Source organism: Cyprinus carpio, chromosome A8, assembly GCF_018340385.1.
Source record: "Cyprinus carpio isolate SPL01 chromosome A8, ASM1834038v1, whole genome shotgun sequence".
Lineage (NCBI taxonomy): Eukaryota > Metazoa > Chordata > Actinopteri > Cypriniformes > Cyprinidae > Cyprinus > Cyprinus carpio.
This window is the reverse complement of record NC_056579.1, coordinates 21,666,276-21,688,737: the sequence shown is the minus strand read 5'-3', so window position 1 is coordinate 21,688,737 and position 22,462 is coordinate 21,666,276. Positions and strand designations below refer to the sequence as shown.

General features: G+C 38.5%; 2 protein-coding genes and 1 long non-coding RNA gene across 4 annotated transcripts in view; 1 reads left to right on the top strand and 2 right to left on the bottom strand.

Moving 5' to 3' along the window:
- The window catches only part of LOC109072874 (bridging integrator 3-like), a 51,542-nt gene extending 42,880 nt beyond the window's left edge, over positions 1 to 8,662 (bottom strand). Inside the window, exon 1 of the mRNA XM_042762787.1 lies at positions 8,513 to 8,662. Within this exon, the coding sequence (XP_042618721.1) occupies positions 8,513 to 8,520 (8 nt within the window). The 5' untranslated portion in view covers positions 8,521 to 8,662. The remainder of the gene's footprint in view (positions 1 to 8,512) is intronic.
- Positions 8,586 to 9,845, top strand: LOC122145957. Of its 2 annotated transcripts, none has more exons than XR_006160687.1 (2): positions 8,586 to 8,700; positions 9,724 to 9,845. It is a non-coding gene; the product is annotated as an uncharacterized LOC122145957 (long non-coding RNA). The 2 variants fall into 2 exon arrangements; XR_006160688.1 differs by lacking the exon at positions 8,586 to 8,700 and adding an exon at positions 8,711 to 8,891.
- Positions 9,846 to 13,232: 3,387 nt separating this feature from the next.
- LOC109072871 (early growth response protein 3-like) lies at positions 13,233 to 18,340 on the bottom strand. Its single transcript, XM_019089066.2, has 2 exons — positions 17,908 to 18,340; positions 13,233 to 14,747 (listed from the first exon to the last, which is right to left on the bottom strand). The coding sequence occupies exons 1-2, from the start codon at positions 18,053 to 18,055 to the stop codon at positions 13,636 to 13,638; spliced, it is 1,260 nt and encodes a 419-aa protein (XP_018944611.1). The 5' UTR covers positions 18,056 to 18,340; the 3' UTR covers positions 13,233 to 13,635.
- Between the last annotated feature and the right edge of the window lie 4,122 nt (positions 18,341 to 22,462).

The following is a 22,462-nucleotide window of genomic DNA, read 5'->3' as shown; positions in this document are numbered from 1 at the left end:
ATTTGACACTCAAAGAACATGTATTTTTGTTCACTATGGCTGCTCATTGGTTCTCATTTAATAACCATGCATACACAGAAAATCTGCATACAAACAACATATCGTTAGGCAACACTAAATTGATAAAAACATTTAGTTACTAGAAATAAAAGTTAAATCATATGGGGGGGGGGGGTGGAATACTAAGTAACTAAAAATAATAAATAAAAACTAATAAATACTACATAGACATTAAAACAAAGTCACAACAATTACTACAACTACAATTTAAGTGAGTACAGAAAATATAAAAATAAAAGCTAATTATAATTATATATGATATAAATTAATTCAACATGTGAGGTAGTTTACGCAGGCTGCTATAAGTCAGGATGTCAAGGTTCTGACAGGAAGGAAGAAATTCAGTGGGATGATTTTGTACTGTGGGAATCTGCAGTGAACGTTCTTCGCATACAAGGCCATTTTTACCATACACTCTTATTTAAGTAAGTGGTCAGGCCTTAATATCCGATCTCATGCTCTTGAAGAGGTCATATAAAAAGAAAGAAGGAAAAAGCTGGAATAATGTCTATTTAAATGTATAATATTAACAGACTTATTAGTGTCTTATAATTGTTAATTCAGCCAATATGAATTTCATGGCTTTAGGTGCATTCCTGGACAATAAACTGCTTAGTTCTGTAAAAGCAAGCAGGCATTTGTCAATCTTCTCAATTCCTAATTTGCTTCTTATTCATAGTTAGTAAAGAAGTTGTTAAGTTTAGGTATTGGGTTGCATGCTAATAAGGAACTAATTAATAGTGAGAATTAAGTGTTACCAAAAAATAATAATAATTAAAGGGGTCATATGATGCAATTTAAATTTTTCTCTCTTTGGAGTGTTACAAGCTCTTGGTGCATAAAGAAGATCTGTAAAGTTGCAAGAAGGCAAACAGAACGCTGAAGGCAAACAGAAATTAGACATACAACTCTCTGCTTGCAGCGCGTCAGTCACGCCTGTCAGGAAAGTGAGTGAAACACACACAAAAAAAACATTTTTTTCAAATAATACATCATAAATAGCGGTTCACTTCCGCGATTTGGTACGACTGCGTTCACATCAGCAGCGAACCGTACAGGAGTTCACATGAACCGTACCCCAGACCACCCTTTTTAAGCTGACTTGGGTACGGTTCGCTGGTGCGCACCCAAGTTCGGAAGACAGCGTTCACATCATCCAAATGAACCGAACTCTGACGTCAATCGAACCCGGGTGTGCACCAAAAGTGCTAGTGTAAAAGCACCCTCAGATCACAAATGCAGACATGGTTTTATGTTTATGCAGCGCGATACGCAATTAAATGTGTAAAAAGTGACAAAGAAAGTGACGTGACATACAGCCAAGTATGGTGACCCATACTCAGAATTGGTGGTCTGCATTTAACCCATCCAAAGTGCACACACACAGCAGTGAACACACACACACCGCGAACACACACCCAGAGCAGTGGGCAGCCAATTATGCTGCGATGCCCGGGGAGCAGTCGGGGGTTCGGTGCCTTGCTCAAGGTCACCTCAGTCGTGGTATTGCCGGCCTGAGACTCGAACCCACAACCTTAGGGTTAGGAGTTATACTCTCTAACCATTAGGCCACGACTTCCCTTTAAAAAGACAGTACAGGTCATAATCAGTAATTATGTCCCCACTGGATGCAACAAATGCCTCAAATCTTTCTATTTAACCAGTTCACCAAATCAAACTGAATTGTTTGAAATGGTTTGAGTCTCCAGTATGCACTAATCCACAAATTACTTAAATTATTCGGTTTATAAACGTGCCTTACACTCCCTCTGACATGAAATAAACCAATATCCCGAGTTATTCAGTTACTCCTAACAGTACATTGACTGAACTGCTTAAAGAGAACCGATGATGGGATGTGCACGAGTCTTGTGCTGCTGGCCTGGGAGACAGCATCACATTATGTTAAGAGGCGTAACATTTCCATCACATGCTTGAGGCATTTGGCCAATCACAATGCACTGGATAACTGGCCATTCAGAGCACAACTCGCTTTTTCAGAACGATGAGCTTTGTAAAAATCGTGCGTTTCAGAAGGCGGGGCATAAAGGAAAAACAATAATGTACATTATATGGAAAATAATGTGTTTTTTGAAACTTAAACTGCATAAACGCATTGCATTACACCAAATACACAAAATAATGTTCTTTTTAGCAGCATCATATGACCCCTTTAATACAAACCCGATTCCAAAAAAGTTGGGACATTTACAAATTGTACAAATTGTTTATGTACAAATTATGTACAAATTGGGACTGAGGAGACAAGTTGCTCAAGTTTAGGAATAGGAATGTTGTCCCATTCTTGTCTAATACAGGCTTCTAGTTGCTCAACTGTCTTAGGTCTTCTTTGTCACATCTTCCTCTTTATGATGCACCAAATGTTTTCTATGGGTGAAAGATCTGGACTGCAGGCTGGCCATTTCAGTACCCGGATCCTTCTTCTACGCAGCCATGATGTTGTAATTGATGCAATATGTGGTCTGGCATTGTCATGTTGGAAAATGAAAGAGACGACGTCTGGATGGGAGCATATGTTGTTCTAGAACTTGAATATACCTTTCAGCATTGATGGTGCCTTTCAAGATGTGTGAGCTGCCCATGCCACACGCACTCATGCAACCCCATACCATCAGAGATGCAGGCTTCTGAACTGAGCGCTGATAACAACTTGGGTTATCCTTGTCCTCTTTAGTCCGGATGACATGATGTCCCAGTTTTCCAAAAAGAACTTCAAATTTTGATTCGTCTGACCACAGAACAGTTTTCCACTTTGCCACAGTCCATTTTAAATGAGCCTTGGCCCAGAGAAAACGCCTCCGCTTCTGAATCATGTTTAGATATGGCTTCTTTTTTGACCTATAGAGTTTTTAGCCGGCAACGGCGAATGGCACGGTGGATTGTGTTCACCGACAATGTTTTCTGGAAGTATTCCTGAGCCCATGTTGTGATTTCCATTACAGTAGCATTCCTGTATGTGATGCAGTGCCATTTCCGGCCTTGACCCTTACGCACAGAGATTGTTCCAGATTCTCTGAATCTCTGGATGATATTATGCACTGTAGATGATGATAACTTCAAACTCTTTGCAATTTTTCTCTGAGAAACTCCTTTCTGATATTGCTCCACTATTTTTCGCCACAGCATTGGGGGAATTGGTGATCCTCTGCCCATCTTGACTTCTGAGAGACACTGCCACTCTGAGAGGCTCTTTTTATACCCAATCATGTTGCCAATTGTCCTAATAAGTTGCAAATCGGTCCTCCAGCTGTTCCTTATATGTACATTTAACTTTTCCAGCCTCTTATTGCTACCTGTCCCAACTTTTTTGGAATGTGTATCTCTCATGAAATCCAAAATGAGCCAATATTTGGCATGACATTTCAAAATGTCTCACTTTCAACATCTGATATATTATCTATATTCTACTGTGAATAAAATATAAGTTTATGAGATTTGTAAATTATTCCATTCCTTTTTACTCACAATTTGTACAGTGTCCCAACTTTTTTGGAATCGGGTTTGTACATAAAAAAAAAAAATCTTTCTATATATGCTTTTATAATCAAATTTTTGAGTAATCTGACATCAGAGACATTTAAAGAATTATGGGAAAATACCAAGGGTTTATTGCAGGAACTTGGTTTGCAAATTTGTGCATGATATTACAGGGATGCTGCTTCTGCTGCTAAATACTGAGTTTATTATGTCAACCAATGGCGCCTTTTGGACATCAAAACAAGACATAATGAGCGGTAATTAACCTTCCATTTTAATCTGTTAATTACAGTGTAGACCATCCAAACTCAGTGTAGAAACCATGGACATCAGCTGCTGTCTGAAGAGATAACTGTCACATGATGGCCACTGTCAGAGTATTTTTGGTAATGTTTTGTTTTAGTTTTGAAAATTTAGAAACTGTAATTAAAACTGTACAACTCAATGCAAGTTTATATAGTTGAAAAAATACTCTCTAACACTGCCCTACTGACATTGAAATACAGCTATGAGGTGAAAGAAATGTCAAACCAACAGAACATATCTGATGCCTAATATACTATGTAGAGCAGAATTATGGACCATTGAGTTTTCACTGTGGGCGGGATCTTTCAGCCTGGCAAAGCGAAAAATGTGTGTGTTTCACTGTAGTGGCTGGTCAGGAAACTCAAGATTAACAAGGAAGACTGACACAATTTATGGTGTCATATCTGGTTATATTGTAAGATCCATTTCAAGCTAAAACAGAGAACAAACAAGACAAACCTGTCACAACAAGACATGCAGCTACTTCAGAGTTCAGGTATAAATTGATGGAAAGTTACAATTAACAAATGCACAGCCTCAGAAAATGTAACACAAGAACAGGTCTATCAATCTCATTTTAAGTCACAGGTCATACTGGACTAAAGGCTTTTTTGGGGGGGACTGAATATTTATAAAAACTTGTTGTTCCCAATGGAGAGCACATACTCAATATTGGGTAATTTTGTTTTGGGATGGATGTTTGGGATAGATGGATGTGTTTGGGATGGATGGATGGATGGATGTTAGGGATGGATGGATGAATTGATGGATGTTTGGGATGGATGAGGACAGCTGCCAAATGTTGACCACTAAAAACATTTGTGCCACTTTAAGATGCAAGTAATAATACTCATACTGTAGTTAAAATAGCTTAAATATTATATGAAAAAAAATAATGAATGAACTCATATTTTACTGTCTGAGATACAAGACGATTGGATGGTACATTAGAGACTGAAAATAAGAAATTGTGCAAGTGATACCAGTGGAGTATATATTCAACTAATGCAAACGATTTGTGATTAAATGTAAAAGTAAGACCTCAGAATACCTCACAATACAGGTACAGGTCCCAAATGGAAAGAGTCATTAAGCACACAGAAACTAATACAAATTAATTAAAATCATTATGTATCAAACATCCAAGTCACACTGAAGAACCCACAGAACTGCCACAGAATGAATCTAAAATGTTTTATAGTTGACACCCCAAATCCCAGATTCATAGTTTCATCTGAAAAAGGAGGTCGTAGACGTAGACAACTATTGGCTAACCAAAATGACCTTTAGAATTAAAATAACATATTATGTTACTGCTGATAATTCTGTAGAGATACTGAGGAAGACTAAATGATTCCTGTTGCTTTCATGTCAACAAACAAAATCCTCTCCATTCACAGATAAACCAATTAATGAAAAGTGCCCTGTTCTGAAATCCAAACCTTACACTATTAGCATGATCACAGACGCGCTAGTGATAGAAGCGCGAACAAAGCTTTGTTCAGACACGCAGCAAAAATTACGCCGAGAACAGGCAAACTTGACTCACGCTACACAGCAGCCCGTGTGGAGAAGCCAGCTAATGGATGCTCTATCTGTCGGGACGGCAGTTTTACACCCGGATCTTATCTACAACAAGTACAGAGACTCGGTTGATGGCAACTGTTGTCACAGCGACCCCGGTGTCAGAGCGACCACGTCACTATCTAGAAAGAGGCCCTGCATGAATGCAGCGGGTCAGCATGGTTCATAAAGGATCCTTTCACCACCGGCTCATTCGGGCCTTCACCCCAACACTAAGCGTACTAGAGTGGAAGCATCCTCTGCTGGCCGCTGACCTTTCAGTAGGGCCCTGTGACGCCGATTCAGTTTCCGAAGTTGAACCTCTGACAATGCAAATAGTAGAAAGTTTAATACGTCAAAAAGGAAAGCCAGAAAAGCAGTCGCCCTCTCTGCTTTGGACTGGACAAAGAATGACGTTTTGACGTTCTGTGTTGTTAAAAAAGCTGAATCGTTTCAGCCATGAACTTTATGAACTGTGACATTTTCTAATTTTTGCATGCAGCAGATCTCTCTAGTTTGGTCAATGAAAACTGTGACCTTAACAAACTAAGTCAGCTTTGCTGCTAGCAGTGCAATTAAGCTATGACATGACTATTTAAAGTCAGCATGCAATGGAAATTGATCTATTTCTTGTATTCAGGGTTTCTGCAGGTTTTATGAAGGTACATTTATGACTAAGTAAATAAAATTTAAGTAATAAATTGAACGGAACACGTCAATAATATGATATTTAAATGTAGATGTCTTATATTTGCAATGCCTCAAAGTTTGAAAATACATCTTTCACCAGATCTCCATTTCTTTTTAATTTATTTAATTAAAAAAAGCTTATAACTTTTACTGTACCTTCTGATCACACTGCAAAAAAAAACTGATGTTCGCTTTCCAATGCAAACGTCCAAAGATTCTTAAATCAAGATACATTTAATTGAGAAGCAAAATGTCAAAAGAAGTCTTGTTTTATGAGAAACTGATCAAAAGAAGTGTATGATTAAAACGAAAACAAATAACAGCTAATAATGGGCTCAGAAAACTTTGTTCAAACTTCTCACACCTCGCTGACAGATGTTTGTTCATGTTTAAGCACAAACTCACTTAATTTTGTTCAATTTCTCAGAAAGCAAGACTTGTTATGTTCAATGTACATCTAATTTAATGCTTCGATTTAAGACCTTTTTAGGCCTTAATTTGTGGAAGGGCGAATTAAGACTTTTTATATACACTGAACAAAATTATAAACGCAACACTTTTGTTTTTGTCCCCATTTTTCATGAGCTGAACTCAAAGATATAAGACTTTTTCTATGTACACAAAAGGCAGATTTCTCTCAAATATTGTTCACAGATCTGTCTAAATCTGTGTTAGTGAGCACTCCTCTTTTGCCGAGATAATCGATCCACCTCACAGGTGTGGCATATCAAGATGCTGATTAGACAGCATGATTATTGCACAGGTGTACCTTAGGCTGGCCACAATAAAAAGCCGCTCTAAAATGTGCAGTTTTACTGTATTCGGGGGTCCAGTGTCTGGTGTGACCATCAGCTGAACATACGGTATCAGTGAACTAGAATGTTACTTTCTTAATGTTAATTAAACAACAAAAAAAACAAGGAAAGTACTCACTGCTCTTGACTGAATAGCTTTTGTAACTTTAATATGGATTAATGTTTAATTTATACAGTCAAATATGCAATGTTATTTTACATTTGATTACTTTATTCAATTCCTGTACCTAAAAGCTAATGAAAAGCACTGTTTATTTAATTTGTATCTTTGCTCTATTGTATTTATTTGTGCTGTTACTTGTAGTTAAATTATTTGTTCTTATTTTCTTTATTTGGATTTGACAGTATAGTCCGTTTTTCCCTACACATAGCACATACCGAACTGTACCATACCGTAACCGTGACTCTGAAACCGTGATACAAACCAAACCTTGAGTAATCTGAACTGTTAAACCCGTAGTATCCTCATAATTCTGAACGCTAGCTTTCAACTGTTACTGTAGTGGCCACAAAGACTACAATAAAACAACACGAATCACATGATAGAAGAACAAAATAAGAAATTCTCACAAAATCCCTTTTGCATTTGTTGGAGCAGCACAGCAAATTATGTTATCTACAAACAAATCGGCCAAACCTTTATAGTTTAATGGCAATGTCTTTCCCGAGTTCTCTTACATCTTGATGAAAGCATAACAAACTGACAGGGCAAAACTACACAAGTCGACAGCGGTCCATTGTGTTCAGCCTAAAACAAATGCTCACAAGTCTCTAGTTTCCTGGAATCGGGTAAAAAGACAGACTCGGAGACTGACGAAGGGAACTACACTTAAATACAGGTTCTTCCATGGTTCTCTGAACACCCCTCAGCAGAGAACCCTCTTGTTATCTGGAGACACAGGGTTTCTTGAGCTGCTACTGTTACATTAGAAGTTCTTCAGATCAAAGCAAGAATACTAATCTCTAAAACAAGAATACATAATAATACTGTAAATGTAAATCGACTGAAACGCACAATCTCTGCCAAATCCATTATAAATTATTCATACATTAAGACATACACATATCATTGGGTGCCTACATTTAATAAATAGAATACTCTTATAGAATTGAAGTGGTTTGAGAACAAAATAACCTATATTCATAGGTATAAGCTATGAACATATTGTAGAAAGTGATACATTGATAAATCAGAGTGTAAACATCGTGCCTCCGATGGCTTGTGAGCTAACTTAGCTACTGTAACTAGGGAAAGAGCTGTGGGCTAACAAGCGAAATAATATTATAGCGAGAGAATACAGAATGTATAAAAGTTTTTAAGTGTTTATGTAACGTTTAAACTCATTTGTGACCACAGACACGGTTAAATTGGTCCCTCGCGAGCTCAGTAGCCAGTCGCCGGCGGTGTGTCGAAAGCTCGCTCCCTTGACTAACTAGTCAGCATGTCCGCTGCATTCGAACGCTCTGAATGCAGTCTAGGTGTTACGCAGCTCCCTGTGTTTTGAAACGCAGTCCGCCACACTTCACGCCGTCTGAAAACAAACGCGTTATTAACCCACATTAAGTGTTGTGATACATACCAGCTCATCTTGTGCTCAAGTTCAGCCCAAATCAATCGAAATAGAATCCCTTTCCTTCAAACACATCGCCTTTTCAGTCTATTAAGACTGGGACGGCGAGCAGGAAGTGGATAAGTTTACTGCAAGTCAGAGGTCGAGAGGATTTAAACTACGGCAAGCGGAGAGGTCAAACTGCAGCCGCGCAACAGGTACCAGACGTTCACACACACCGCGTTTATAAAGCAAACCAAAATATTGTAATGATACCAGATTTTTTTTCCGGTAAGGGTTTATGTTCAGCAGTATTTATTGTCGAATACATTCAAAGGGCTTTACCCAGAGCAAAATCCCACTAACAGTTCGCTCTTTTAACGCTCTAGAAAGTTAATTGAGTTCTCAGGTAAGGTTTAATTTGAACTTTGCGTGAACTTTGTAACCTGAGTACTTAAGATCATAATTTAATAGGAAATGTTTGATATCTCTGATGTTTGTTAAAATCATTGCTACGTTGCTACTAAAAAAAAAGTTATGAAATAAATCTAATTTATATATGTCTTAATGCACATTGACATTAAGGATGATAACTATAATCATAACGGTATCTAAAAGTTTTAATAATTAATCCAGTCTTATTCCATTTTTTTTTTTTTTACCACCCATACCTTCAAATTTAGGTAGTTTATTATTATTATTATTCTTTTTTTCAGGTGGTTGACATATTTGTTTGTTTTACACATGAACAACACACAAAAAAAGACAATGGATTCTGTTGTATTTTATTCAGGTGTGTATTCAAGTACGCATCAACTGGTAAACATTAAATTTTACAACAAAATGAGAAGCCAAGTGAACATTTCCTCTCCACAAAAGGATAACATCAATTAATTCTGTGAACAATTAAGAGATTTTACCACTGGGCCTTACTATAAGGCAATGGAAGTAACAGGAGGTAAAAACGTATCAAAACATCCGTTCTTCTAGTGAGCTAAATCCCACGCTTGTGTCCCTCAGATCCATAAAAGTGACCACAAACAACTCTAAGTGCCTCCATCTGATAAGAGACATGCAAGACATGCAGTAAGAGATATAGTCCTGTAGAAAACGCATATGGATACCAAAATATCGGCCACACAACAAAGCATTTACTTGCACACTATAAACCATAAACGTTATGAGAATGGGGGAGCATCAGTAAAGATGACTTTCTTCTTCCTGTTGTGTTTTTTTTGTAGAGGAGATGAGTCACTGATCATGTACAGCGCAGTGGACAGCATCATGGGCCAATGCTGAATGTTTACTCTCAGTCTTTAATGACCGCCCATAATGAGAGGGTGACAGGGAGCACAATAATCAGGTAAACAACAGTGAATCAGTGTTGTGAAACAGGGCCTGCTTCAGAGCTGACTAGGGCCACATTTACATCTCTGTGCTGTCCTCTGTGCATATTGTTCCAGGGCAGCCAAGCCTGCAACCCGGTTTGGCACAAACAAGGCTGTTCATCCTGGCTCTGATCCAAAGCCGGACAGTGAACAGTCATGCTGAGACCATGACGGAGCGGGGGGGGGAGTTGAGTTGTGAGACTCGTCACGATATCCATTTGCCCCAAAAACAGGCTGCTTCGTATCATACTAAAGCACTGAGTGAAAAGGCTCGCAAAGCTCTTGATTATAACAGGTGGGGAGGGCTAATATCGAGCTAGTTTTGCTGATACTGTACTCACATGGTCACAGCAATTCATTTTTGGCTATTCTAGTGAAACTGACTCTGCCGTTTACGTATAAAAATGGAAAATATGGACATGGAAGCACTTAGCACAGATATACAGGTGCATGCAAGCATGCTCAAACACAAACACACACACACACACACACAAGTTTTCCGGAGGTCACGATTGCTTGTTGCTTCACAGAACTTTATGAGGAAGACTTTTACTTGTTGTAGCTAACAAAATCAGAGTTATGACAGATATTGTGTTTTACATTAGCATGACTCCGGCACATTCTAATCATCAGATGAATTTCCTTTGCATTCCATAACGCAGCTCCTAACTTAGAATGTTCTCTTCAAACTGAAGAAACGCACACATGCAAGCACACAATTCCGTCGGGTATCGTATCTGATCTGTGAGAACTGCTTCGCTATTTTTACTGCTGCAGTTTGGCCCTGCATTCTGATGTGTCTTGGCACAGAAAGAAAGGGGGAAAAAGAAAACAACATGAAGAAATTAAGCCAGAAGCTGTTTTTGTATGTATTCCTATTTTTAAAACAATACTTCTCATACCATGTGTGCTTCAGAAATGAAGATAATTCTGAAAAAAAAAAAGAGGTGAGGAGGGAACTTGAACAGATCTCGATATTACAGAAACTGATATAACTCAACAATTACACTCTCCTCCCAGAAATCTAATATGTAATATTCTCTTTTTCAGAGAGGTTAAGAAGTACAAACTTACTTGTGTACACAATTCTGACATTAAGGGCCATATCGATGCATAATTCAAGACAATAATGCCAACGTATACATTCAGAATGCCTGTTTAGCTTTCGGCAGATTTCAGCAGTATGTAGATGAGTTTCTGGATCAATATTTGAATATATATCATTTCCGTTTTGCACCCCAGATAAATATTGCATTTATTATTTTAACTAAGCTGCAAAAGATATAACCTGATGAACATTTTCTATATTGCCTGTAAGAAGCTGCATTTTGTATTAAAGGCCTGTCGCATTTTGGCAATACATTTTAATGGTCAAATTATTTCTGTATATTTAAATGTTCAAAATTCATCTTAAATACCTCTATTCTATTAGTTATTCATGCTTGACCTCACCAGGAGAAAAAAAGGGAATTCTGCCAGAAGATACGTTGCAGAAGTGGTTTGCCCAAGATGATGAGAACCTACCAACAATATGGTATAATTTTTTATATTTTATTTAATTTTAAGATTTTATTTTTCTGGGAATGTAAGCCAGGTGTGAGGAGTGCTTACATATGGGACTTATGGACCATATGGTAAAACCTATTGAAAATATTTTGAATTATTGTTTTAATTTTAAGCTTTTGGAAGTGTGGGTTTTTAATTGAAGCTCAACATTTCTAATTTTAAATTAGTTAAATACTAAATTAGTTAAATAGTGTTTTGTATGCATAGTTTGCTTATAAGATAATGAGATACACAGGTTTTTGCTTTGCTTTTTTCACCAAATAATCTTACTGTTTATTCATTTATTAAACACATCATTCAGTGTGTCCGCAAGTAATCATTTGCAAAATAGCGCTAATAACAGATTATATTTGAGACTTTGAAGAAATGCTGGAGAATGTATCACATGTGACACTGTCACGCGCACACACTTAAAAAAAAACATTCTGCACTATGTACAAAATCTCAATCTCAAAAAACAGAAGAAAAAAAATGTAAACACACCATTTGTTTCAACATTCAGTCAATGTAAAATCTAAGTAGACGAGTGTTTGCGTATGCATTAGCACACACACACACACACACACACACACACACACACACACACACACACACACACACACACACACACACACACACGTGCATGGACAAACACCATAATACTGAAGGACATTGCTTTGTACATTCCAAGTAGAAAACATGTAGTAATATGTTTATATAATTATCTGTACAAAACCCCCTCTCGTTCTCATCATTAAAATTCAGAATCTCTAGGCATGATCTGGATATGAGTAACCGTGGCGATATACCACATTACGGTGCTGCCCCTGAGAGCAGTATAAATGTCAAAACTGTTGCCGTCCAAAAGCATCTTGAATGGCATGCATATAGCAGGCAGGCCTCAGCCGGTAAAAATGCAAAACAATGACTCCTAAGATCAATCCTGCCCAGTGGTGATGCTCGCAGGCAAGCATTACCATAATTTTGGCTGATTTCGTTTTTGAAAACCATGTGTACATGTGTGTTAAAATGCGTGCTGAATATATAATGTGCTTAAAAAGGGACCCAATGAAAATTATTGGATGATGAAAGCAGGAAACGAGCAAGTAGAACAATGACAATAAGGACAAAAACAGGACAATTGTCACATTTATAAAGTGTTAACTCTTGTTGACACACTGCATGGTTTGAATTGGATGCATATTGCTATGGTTCTTCAATCATGACTGATGCAGTCTTTCCAGTACTAGCAAAGACGTGATACTACATGCATGCAGGGATACAGGCAGCAAAAACAGAAAGGCAAAATGTTTGGATCGGATCACCATATCTCACTCTACCAGAAGTAGATATGCAGAAGTGCAGGTTTGGCCCTTATGTGCACTAAATTAAGCGAAACAGGTAAAGGCCACAGCTGTATCTTAATTTCAGTCCCTACTGTAGAGTGTAAACTTGTGAAAGTGAGCCAGACTGTGTTTTATTATCGTTGTTGTTGTTTTTTATTGCACTGAAAGTCAAATGCCATCTGCATCCCTTAATTGTATATAAGGGATTACGAAATAGTAAAAAATGCAACTGCATAATGCAACAGACCTTTAACGTCCACCTGAACTCAATCTCCTTGCGCCTTCAGAGCTCATAGGTTTTTCCCAAATCAACTTTTGAAATGAAGTTATTAGGTTAATACAAACAATATATATATTTTTTTTCAAAAATTGTCTGCTGTATTTAAATACATTTGGCACATTCTGTTAAAAAACAACAACAACACAGAAACATTAAATAATAAACAATCATTTAAAAAAGACTGCAACACATTAAGCAAATGAAAGTGCACTTTTTATCTGACAACTCACTGACAAACCAAAATACAAGGAAAAAATTAAAAGACTAAAATCTCAAGAGATTGCTCTGGTCCCCAGAGCTGAGAGTTGAACCGTTATGACTGCGCTGCATCTGCAAGTGCTCTTTCTGTGGATTAACCCGACTGCTTGAACCGTCATCTTTGACGCCATCTCCTTCCCATCCATGCAACACTCGTCCACTTACCCCCCACTCATTTGACCAAAAACAATAGTGGCTACAGAAAAATGCCACCATAATCAATGAAAACCGTAGGAAACGGATGGATATAGTGAGAGGGAGCGAGTATAGGAGTCAAGTGTATATAAGAGGAGAAATCATTTTTTCTCCTGAAAGTCTTACTTTGCAAAGTCCATCTCATGCACAAGTGGTGACGGTCATGATATTGGCACTGCTGGGTCCCGCGCTCCCACATGAGCTGGGAGGAGAGTTGTGGCTTCCCCCTGCCCCAGCACTACTGCCCTTATCTGTGGGTTTCTTGTCTTTTTGTTTCAGGTGCACCTTGGCGTGCCTCTTTCGCTCGTCACTCCGCGCAAACTTTCGTCCGCAGAACTCGCAAGAGAAGGGCTTCTCGCCGGTGTGTGTACGGATGTGTGTGGTTAGATGGTCGCTGCGACTGAAGGACCGCATGCAGATGCGGCACTGGAAGGGTTTGTGTCCTGTATGGATGCGCAGGTGACGCGTCAACTCATCTGATCGCGAAAAGCGACGGTCGCAGTTCTCCGCCGGACAGGCGTGCGGTCGCTCGTGGACGGGAGTTTTGCTCGGCCGGTTGGGGTACTTTCTTGGTCGAATGGGTTTGAGAGCAAGTGTCTGAGAGGGTTGATGGTGTTGGGAAACATGCTGTTGCCCACCGAGAAAGCTGGGATGGATCTGTTGCTTATCCTTAAAGGCTCGAATGGTCTCGAGGGGAGTTATGGGAGGTGGGTTGACTCTAATAGGGTCCATGGTTTGGAAGGGTTTATGCTCCATCACCCCTACGTCCCCCTGGTGATGGAAGAGGTTGTAGTCTGGGATCATGGAAAAGAGACTTCCGTCCATGCCCGGTTTGGAGGTTGTGTGGTAGTCAGAGCTCGGGTAGGGCAGAGACGAGGACGTGGCCGGGCTGTGGTGGAACGTCACCTGTTCCGGGTAAATCTCGCCACAGGTCGAGTAGGCAGGAAGAGGTGGTGCGTATATTTGCTCCATGTCTGACGACTGGCCACCCATGTTGCCGCTCGACGAAGACGTCTGGGTGGTGATGTTGCCAGGGGACGGTGACACCCCCAGGATTCCTGCACTCACCAGACTGATGATGTTGTTGTCGGGACACCAACCGGAGCCTCCAATGCTGCCAGATGGAGGGGTGTCAAATGCGAATTTGCCCAGGTAGGTGACGGTTTGTCCGCTTCGACCAGACTGGAAATTGGAGCCATACTGAACTTCTCCGCTGCCCTTCTCACCTCCCATCCCCAAGTCCATGATATTATCTGTGTGACAGGGGGTCAGAATGGACACCGTTAATTCAGAATGCCACACATTGAACACCACACCAAATAATGGTTAGGAACAAAAAATAAATAATAATAATGCATGGGAAAGTGACTAGTGGAAAGTTCTGCATCTACAGAGAAAGCTTCTAGGAAAATCTATCCTTATAGGCACTAACTTCTCACTCTCAATTGCTTGTTTTATAACTTTATTCTTAAGTTGGTCTCAGAAACAACATCTTGGCATACCTCTGTTAATCGCCTGTTCCAAAAAAAGAGAAGGAAGTGAAGCATATCAGTCCGAATGAAGGCGTGGAAATTGATCTTTGGCAAAATCAGAAATGCAAAGACATTTAAGATTCCAGTTAATATTCTCCCTCCACCCTCGCCAACTTATAGTCTTTCTGTCACAAGGTCTAAGCGGCGGCGTATTCAGTCGTAGGACTGGAACTTATCTGGCAATCAGGCTTCTCCGTACAACAGGATGTCACGATTGACATCACTGTTACTCTTATACACACTTAATCTCTCTCTCTCCCACACCTTCAGTCTTTTCAGAGAGATGTCTCTCGACACTTGACGGCTGCTCTAAAATCTACCAAACAAGTATCTGGTGTATTGTAGTCATTTCAATCACTTTTAATATGTCTGACAAAAGTATGTTGTTGAATACAATACACTGCTGATCACAACGCATGTCTATAAATTCGGCATTTTATGACGGCTCACTAAGTTTAGTCTTGTACGTGCACTTACAGTAATCGCACTGTGTACACCAAATTGAGGCTTACGGTAGAAACAAACAGAATGAAAATTACAGATGGTCCTCGCATCTGTTCAACACACATAGGGTACATGTGTGAAGAGATGCTGTGCTGTGTCTGAAGGAAAAGACTCACTCGGGCAAAAATCAGAGCGAACGAGAGAAGCCTGTATTCCACTGATAAGTAAAAAACACTGCCTATTTATTTCACGCTATGTCATTACAGGATGTATGTGGAGATGCATTTCACACACTTGTGGGTATCTTTTACAGGGGCGTTTGGTAGGACACTTTGTAAGGACAAGAAGGATTTGTCACCTTGAAACATTGTGATAAGCAGTCCCACAGATATAGGGTGCAGATTTAGTAAAGTGTGCTTACAGAAAGTTCTCATGGAGTCTAAAATCTATAAATATATCTACAGAAAATCTGTACAAAAAGGTAATGTATATATCACAATAGTATGAAACCCTATACCCTTTTTCTTTTTTATATTCTATTTATTGTGTCATTTTTACTTATTTATATAGCCTATTTTATTTCTTTTTTATGTTTGAGAGGAAATAATGTAATTTAAAAAGGTGGTGGGGGGGGGGGTCAAGCAAGAAACTCACTTTTTCAAGAACTCACGCATTTGTTAAGGACTAGCATTTTCAGTCGCAAGCTGGCATTCATATTTCGTATTCATTTTGATATTTAATAAACGAAACGAGGTCAATACTCTCCCGCAAGTGTGGGAAGCATAGCCTCTTTTGACCTGCAGAGTTAAAACCACATCAAGAGCTCTGTGAAACTCCATCAGTATACATACATCAAGAGGACGAATGATCTTATGCTTTCACTCTCGATAATAACGATGTTTTTACAACTCCTCACCAGATTTTTTTAAGGTCGCAAAATATTAAGTTACTAAAGGCTAATGACGTTGCACACAAAAAAAAAAAGCTAAAAAATGTAATTGATTTTTTTCCCCCAACTATTTAAGCTTTCATAGAAATACACCTGATAGTTCGAGAGAGAGGGAGGAAAAAACACAGCGACTTAAAAAGAAAAAAAAAATCTAAGAATTTGATGACCTGACTGAAAGGAATTCCTCAATATTCTGGCACCATTATCTTAGCCAATAGACCGATTTAATTTATTTTTTATTGTTCCATGGATTCTAGGCGAAAATACTGGTCCAGAAAACATTTTTTAATGTGCGAAAAAAATTCATCTGATTTGAAAAAGGACAAACATTTTAAAAGGTGCGTGAATAAAGCGAAAAGAATAGGCTACAAAGAACACGCGTTGTGAAATGCAGGTAATAAAAGTTTCTGGGCCTAAATATATTTTAATTTCGAGATTTTACATTTCACGTGTTTTCACAAGTGGTGGCCCGAGCTTTTTTAAGAGCAGCGCGCATAAAAACGCCCACCCGCGCGTGTGGAGGGTCAGAAACTGGGTCAATATTGGATAAAGCACTGGCTAATCAAAACCTTTAAATAATAGAATAACTAAATATTATATCTAGAACAGAAAAGAATATTAGACCGGTGCAGTATTATACGGAGACAACCCGAAATCAAGAGATTTCACGGAAATAAAGCTCTCAGTAAAAAAAGAAACGCCTTTTGACTTTTTTTTTGTTTTTTTTTTTGTTTTTTTTTGACTGGATTAATAAGTAATAAATATACCGTTCACGACTGTATAGTGTATGAACTGGGAGAAAGAACGAAGAGTTTCCGCGTGTCCCGTGACGCGTGGGCTCGAAATGATACCTGATATTAGCCTACCTGTCCACTTCACACTCATGTCACGTGACTGGAACATTTTAACTACTTTCACACACCTTCTTTATAAAATACAATTTGGCAACAAATTAAACGCGATTTCATCGCAGAATTCAATTAAGAAAAAAAGCGCACGTTTAGACTGAAGGGAAACCGTCTAATAAATCACACAGTATTTTACTTTAAGGTGCTCATTATAATATGTTATGACATAAATATATTTGATAATAATAACTATGGCAATATGTAATCGTAAGCGATCTCATACACTAATCAGCCTACATATCCATGCCGTTCGTTATTATTAGGCTACTCAGTATTTAGTAAAATACGCTAGAAAATAAAGCCTGCACAGTCCGAATCGAGAAGAACATTTGGAAAACTGTATGAGGGGAGTAATGCTGAACAAATTAGTTAATAAAGTCTCAAATAACAACTGTAGCAGAATGGAGGAGTTCTGCTACTAAACTACTGTAACTAGTAGCAGGCGCGCGTTAACAGGTGTTCAGCGGAGCTTCAGGACGACTGATGCCGCACTGTAGCTAAATTCTAACCAGCCAACACAACAGCGAACAGCCTCCAACAACAGCTTAGTGAGGAGCGACCCGAAACTTTCTGTGCTTACCTGGATTCATCTGCGAGTAGTGCGAAATAGAGTCCGGGTTTGTGAAAATGTTCATAGAAGTGTCTTCTTCTGGATAGAGGCTGTCAGGTATGGTGTTGATTAAACTGCTCATGGTAATAGGGATCTTGTCCGCTAGTTTACCTGTCATAGCAGTTTTTCAGTCTGTCATTAATGAGCACGCACAGGTGTTCCGTCCCGATCAATCTCCAGTCTTCTGAAATCTCTGTAAAAGCGACAGAAAGAGATCTCAATCCCTTTGAAATTGTATCCGAGCGCGCACCGAGCACCGCGCTGATGTCTCCTCGCGAGGATGATTGTCGACTGCTTTGTGTTTGACTTCTGTTGAGTGTTATTGTCTCTGGATCAGTAGAGAGATGTTGGTGGTGGTGGTGATTGCACAAGTGTAGCGCTGCTCGCTGTGTTGCGAGCGCAGGGAACTCCAACGCTTTCTTGTTCAACAAGGGGGGGCGGAACAAGTGCGTGACGTAGATGACCATATATGGACACACAAAGCTAGACGGCCGCTCGACGTCACATGGAAGCTCCTCATAGTGGAACATTACAGTCGGTAGCAGGAAGATAAGTGCTCAGTGGAGCAGTGAAGGGACATTTTCATCTGTTTGGGTGACAATTGGACCCGACGAAGAGTTAGAAGTGTTTTAAAAGACATATTGTGAACTTGGATGTTACTAGATCTGTGAGAGCGCATGTGTGTAAAAACCGGGAAGCTTTTACCTGAGGCTGCATGAAAAAGTGCATTTGTTTAATGCAGAAGGGGAACAAATGCATTCACAAATGCAGTAGGCCTATCTAACAATATTATGAAATTAATGTTTTAAAAATAAAATTATGAATATAGGCATGAATTATTGATGAAAATAGACAATTGCGAAAAAAAGAAATAATCAATTATAAAAAAAAAATAAAATATGTGCTCTCTCGTTACAATCGAAAAGTTTAAGTCTGCACTAATGCGGCATCATCTGTACAAAAGCAAAGCAGCATCAGTGCCGTATTTGATACTAAACCCACCAGCCACTTGCCTACCCAGCTGTGTAAAGATCATAAGAAGGGCCTTTTAATAAATTCTCCTGGTCTAAATTGAGTGCTTTTATTCAATTAAAATATTATATAATTAATTATAACGATATATTATTTAATATGCCTGAATAGCTACATTAGGTAAAACCAACACATCCACGTTTTACAATGCAGAATGATAATTCTAAATGATTGATAAACTTTTACAGAGAATCATGTAGATTGAAAGACATCGCTATTTAAATACGCAACTACCTGTCAGTTTACTATAGTGCTCGTCTTTTCCCGTACTTTACCTTGTGTGTAAATTAATAGCTAAATAAATAGACAAATAAATAGTTATGTCTGTCTAGTCATATAGAAGCTCCTAGCCCAATATAACATGCGTTCTGTATCTTGATTGTAAAATTATTTCAAATGATTATTAAAATTATATTACAAGGGCCACTTGTTAGCAGTTTACTGTAACATATTCTCTATATGGTAAGTATCAGACTATTCATTAAAATGCACAGAATATCATGAGAATGGAGTCTCATATCAGTGCAAACGGAGACTGTTCAAATTTGAAATAAAAATAAAGACTCAGATGAATCATTTGTAAACGTGGTTTAAGCAATTGACTGCAACAGATGATCAAGCCCAGAAAAAGCACCAGTAACTGTGCCTGGGTTATACAAAGACTGTAACTGCCAGAGAGTTAATCGCGTGTAAATACTGCAGGCACGCGGCAAATCTGTGGGCTTGGCTTTGGCCTCGAGCGCCAAGTTCGCCACTGAAGTGGAAACTCCAAATAAGGCCATGATCCGGCCACGCCCCTCGCTGTCTGTATTTGGTTCGCGAGCTTCCGGTTAAGAGCGCTGCAAAGTGGAAAAGAGATCGGAACCCGCAGCCATTAAAGGAACCGCAGAGGGCAAAACGTCATGGGTCGTGTTTCACCAATTTAGAAACCAGGGAGAAAATATCTTATCTGAGACTTTTAGAAGAAATAAAAAAATAACAAAAAAACTGTCCCTTGTTGCAAATGGTTGACTTTGTTTAGGAAGAAAAACAGTGAAGGGGAAGCACAGATCTTGCCAGCAGGTGGTTCACACAAGCATGCTAAAGATATACGGCCCCTCAAACAGGACAATAACATAATGGAGAAGTCTATTTTTATAAATAAATAAATATGTACCATTATGTAGGTGTTTGTTTAATTTAAAGTATACTATACATAGCATGGTTAAAATGCATAATAAACAATACACCTTTCTATATATTATTATACACAGGACAAAATAGAATAAGATGACATACTTGTCTGTATGTAATCCAATTAGTAGGCCAGGGTGGCTCATGAGATTTCCCACGTGTCCAACTAAAATTCCTCACTCCTCATCCCAGCCAATCACAGGCACAGCGCTCCTATTACCCAGCGAGAGTAGAAATCCAGCCTGCCATACATGCGCTGAAATGCTCAGAAGACGCTGATGCAACAGACAGAGTGATGAGGTAACAATTTGTACCCGAGACCCGGCTGACATGTGTACGTTGGCCTTGAGCCTGATAAATTATAAATGTGTTCAAAATAATAACTTCATACCCCCCACCACCCCCCACTCCATCCAGAGGCTGATGTTGCTGTCATAAACAGACATGATACAAACTTTCCAGTTACATCGCCACAAAATTTTAGATATTATTATTATTATTAGATATTTAGATATGATCTAATATCTATTTTGGACACAGTATCTACAAATGTATAATTTAAAATCTTACAAACAATATATCTACAATTTCAAAATCATTTAAAACTTTACAAACCTTACCAAAAATAAACAAATAAATAAAACTTGCAAACTTGAAAAGTATAAAAATGAATGCCATTTGATATTTTATTGTGAAATAAAACCAGAAAATTTACTCACCCTCATTTGCTGGTCCCCATTGACTTCCATAGTACTTTTTTTTCCATACTATGGAAGTCAATGGGTACCAGCAACTGTTTGGTAACTCACATTCTTCAAAAAAAATTGATTTTTTTGTGTTAAGCACAGGAAAGAAACTCACACAGGTTTGGAACAACTTCAGTTTTTTTTTTTTTTTTTTTTTTTTTTGTGGTGAACTATCCCTTTAAGTGTTGAAATACCTTTCAGAGCATATGCATATATCCATATTAAGACAATTCATTGAATGTATCCATCCAATCATCCATCCATCCAATAAACAACTCTCTTGATTAACCTCATTGCGTCCCCAGTAATCCCCAACAACCATACGACTGCCAAATCAACAACACTCCATTCTGAACTCTGGAATTATCTGCCTTGGCAATTGATACATAAACAGTGTAGTAGTATTAGCTGACAGATATGGCCTAATGAAGTAAAAAAAAAATGGAGTGTGTGGGAGGGGGTCTGAATCATGCTGTGTGTTCTGGGGGCTACAATAAATAAACGCAGACTGACAAACACTCAAGGGGGACTCCAAAGTCTAATTTCTACTCAGTGGGCAAGATGAAACGTGTGTAGGTGAGCTGCTAAAATGATGCTGTGAATCTGTCATTGGGGGAATCTGAAGGGGATCTCCCCCCACTCCCACTTTATGTCCCAGATATGAATATATGATCTGATCCAATCAGGATGGGAATGTGTCATTGTTCATTGAGCCAAGAATGTTGACAATGCAACAAGCCATCTCCAAGGTACACTTGAAATCTGGTGTTGTCACATTAAATCGAATGCCTGTGAATCAGTATTTTTGAAAGATGTGCTAAAATTAGGTCTCTCTTCTGTTTTCTTTGGAGAGACAAATTCAACAAACTTCTGTAGCATCTGTTTATGTAAATGTACTTTTGTAAATGAGAGCCCTCTCATTCATACCAAATGAGGAAATGCACACATACTTTATTAGCATAGTGGCAGCAATACTGAAAAATAGAGTGGAGACTTAATAATTTGAATGCTATTTTTATAGACCAAAATAGAGGAAGTAAAGACTATTTCCATTGACTGAACCCATGACGTGTGCCAGCACTTGTGTATACTGATGATGAGGCTGTCAGTGTTCATTCAACAGCACGAAACAAAAATGGTCAAAACAAACAACGATTTTCATATGGCTGATGCTTGGAAGCATAACCTTAACCAGGTGCTTCTCAACCTTTTTTTACCCCAGTGGCCTCTATTGTTTGTAGATAGATAGATAGATAGATAGATAGATAGATAGATAGATAGATAGATAGATAGATAGAGAAGTATTTCATCATGAACACCTAGGATTTGATCTGAAAAACAGAACTATTATATTTTAAGTACTGTACATCCACATTCAATGAATAAACAGAGCTTGTGCAGAAAAGAGAGAAAAATACAGAAAAGTCAAACATGCAATCAACAAGATTGTAGTTTATTATAGAACTGATTGCTGCTATCCATATAGCTCTACAATATCCATATACATAATATCTTAATTAATAAGCAGTATAAATCATGCTGTACTTACAGTGATACTGAAAATGATTTTGTTG

Excerpts from the sequence above, each read along its gene's own strand:
- LOC109072871 (XM_019089066.2), bottom strand. The coding sequence starts at position 18,055 with ATGACAGGTAAACTAGCGGACAAGATCCCTATTACCATGAGCAGTTTA. Across the intron at positions 14,748-17,907 it reads CTACTCGCAGATGAATCCAG|ATAATATCATGGACTTGGGG; the intron begins GTAAGCACAGAA and ends CCTGTCACACAG.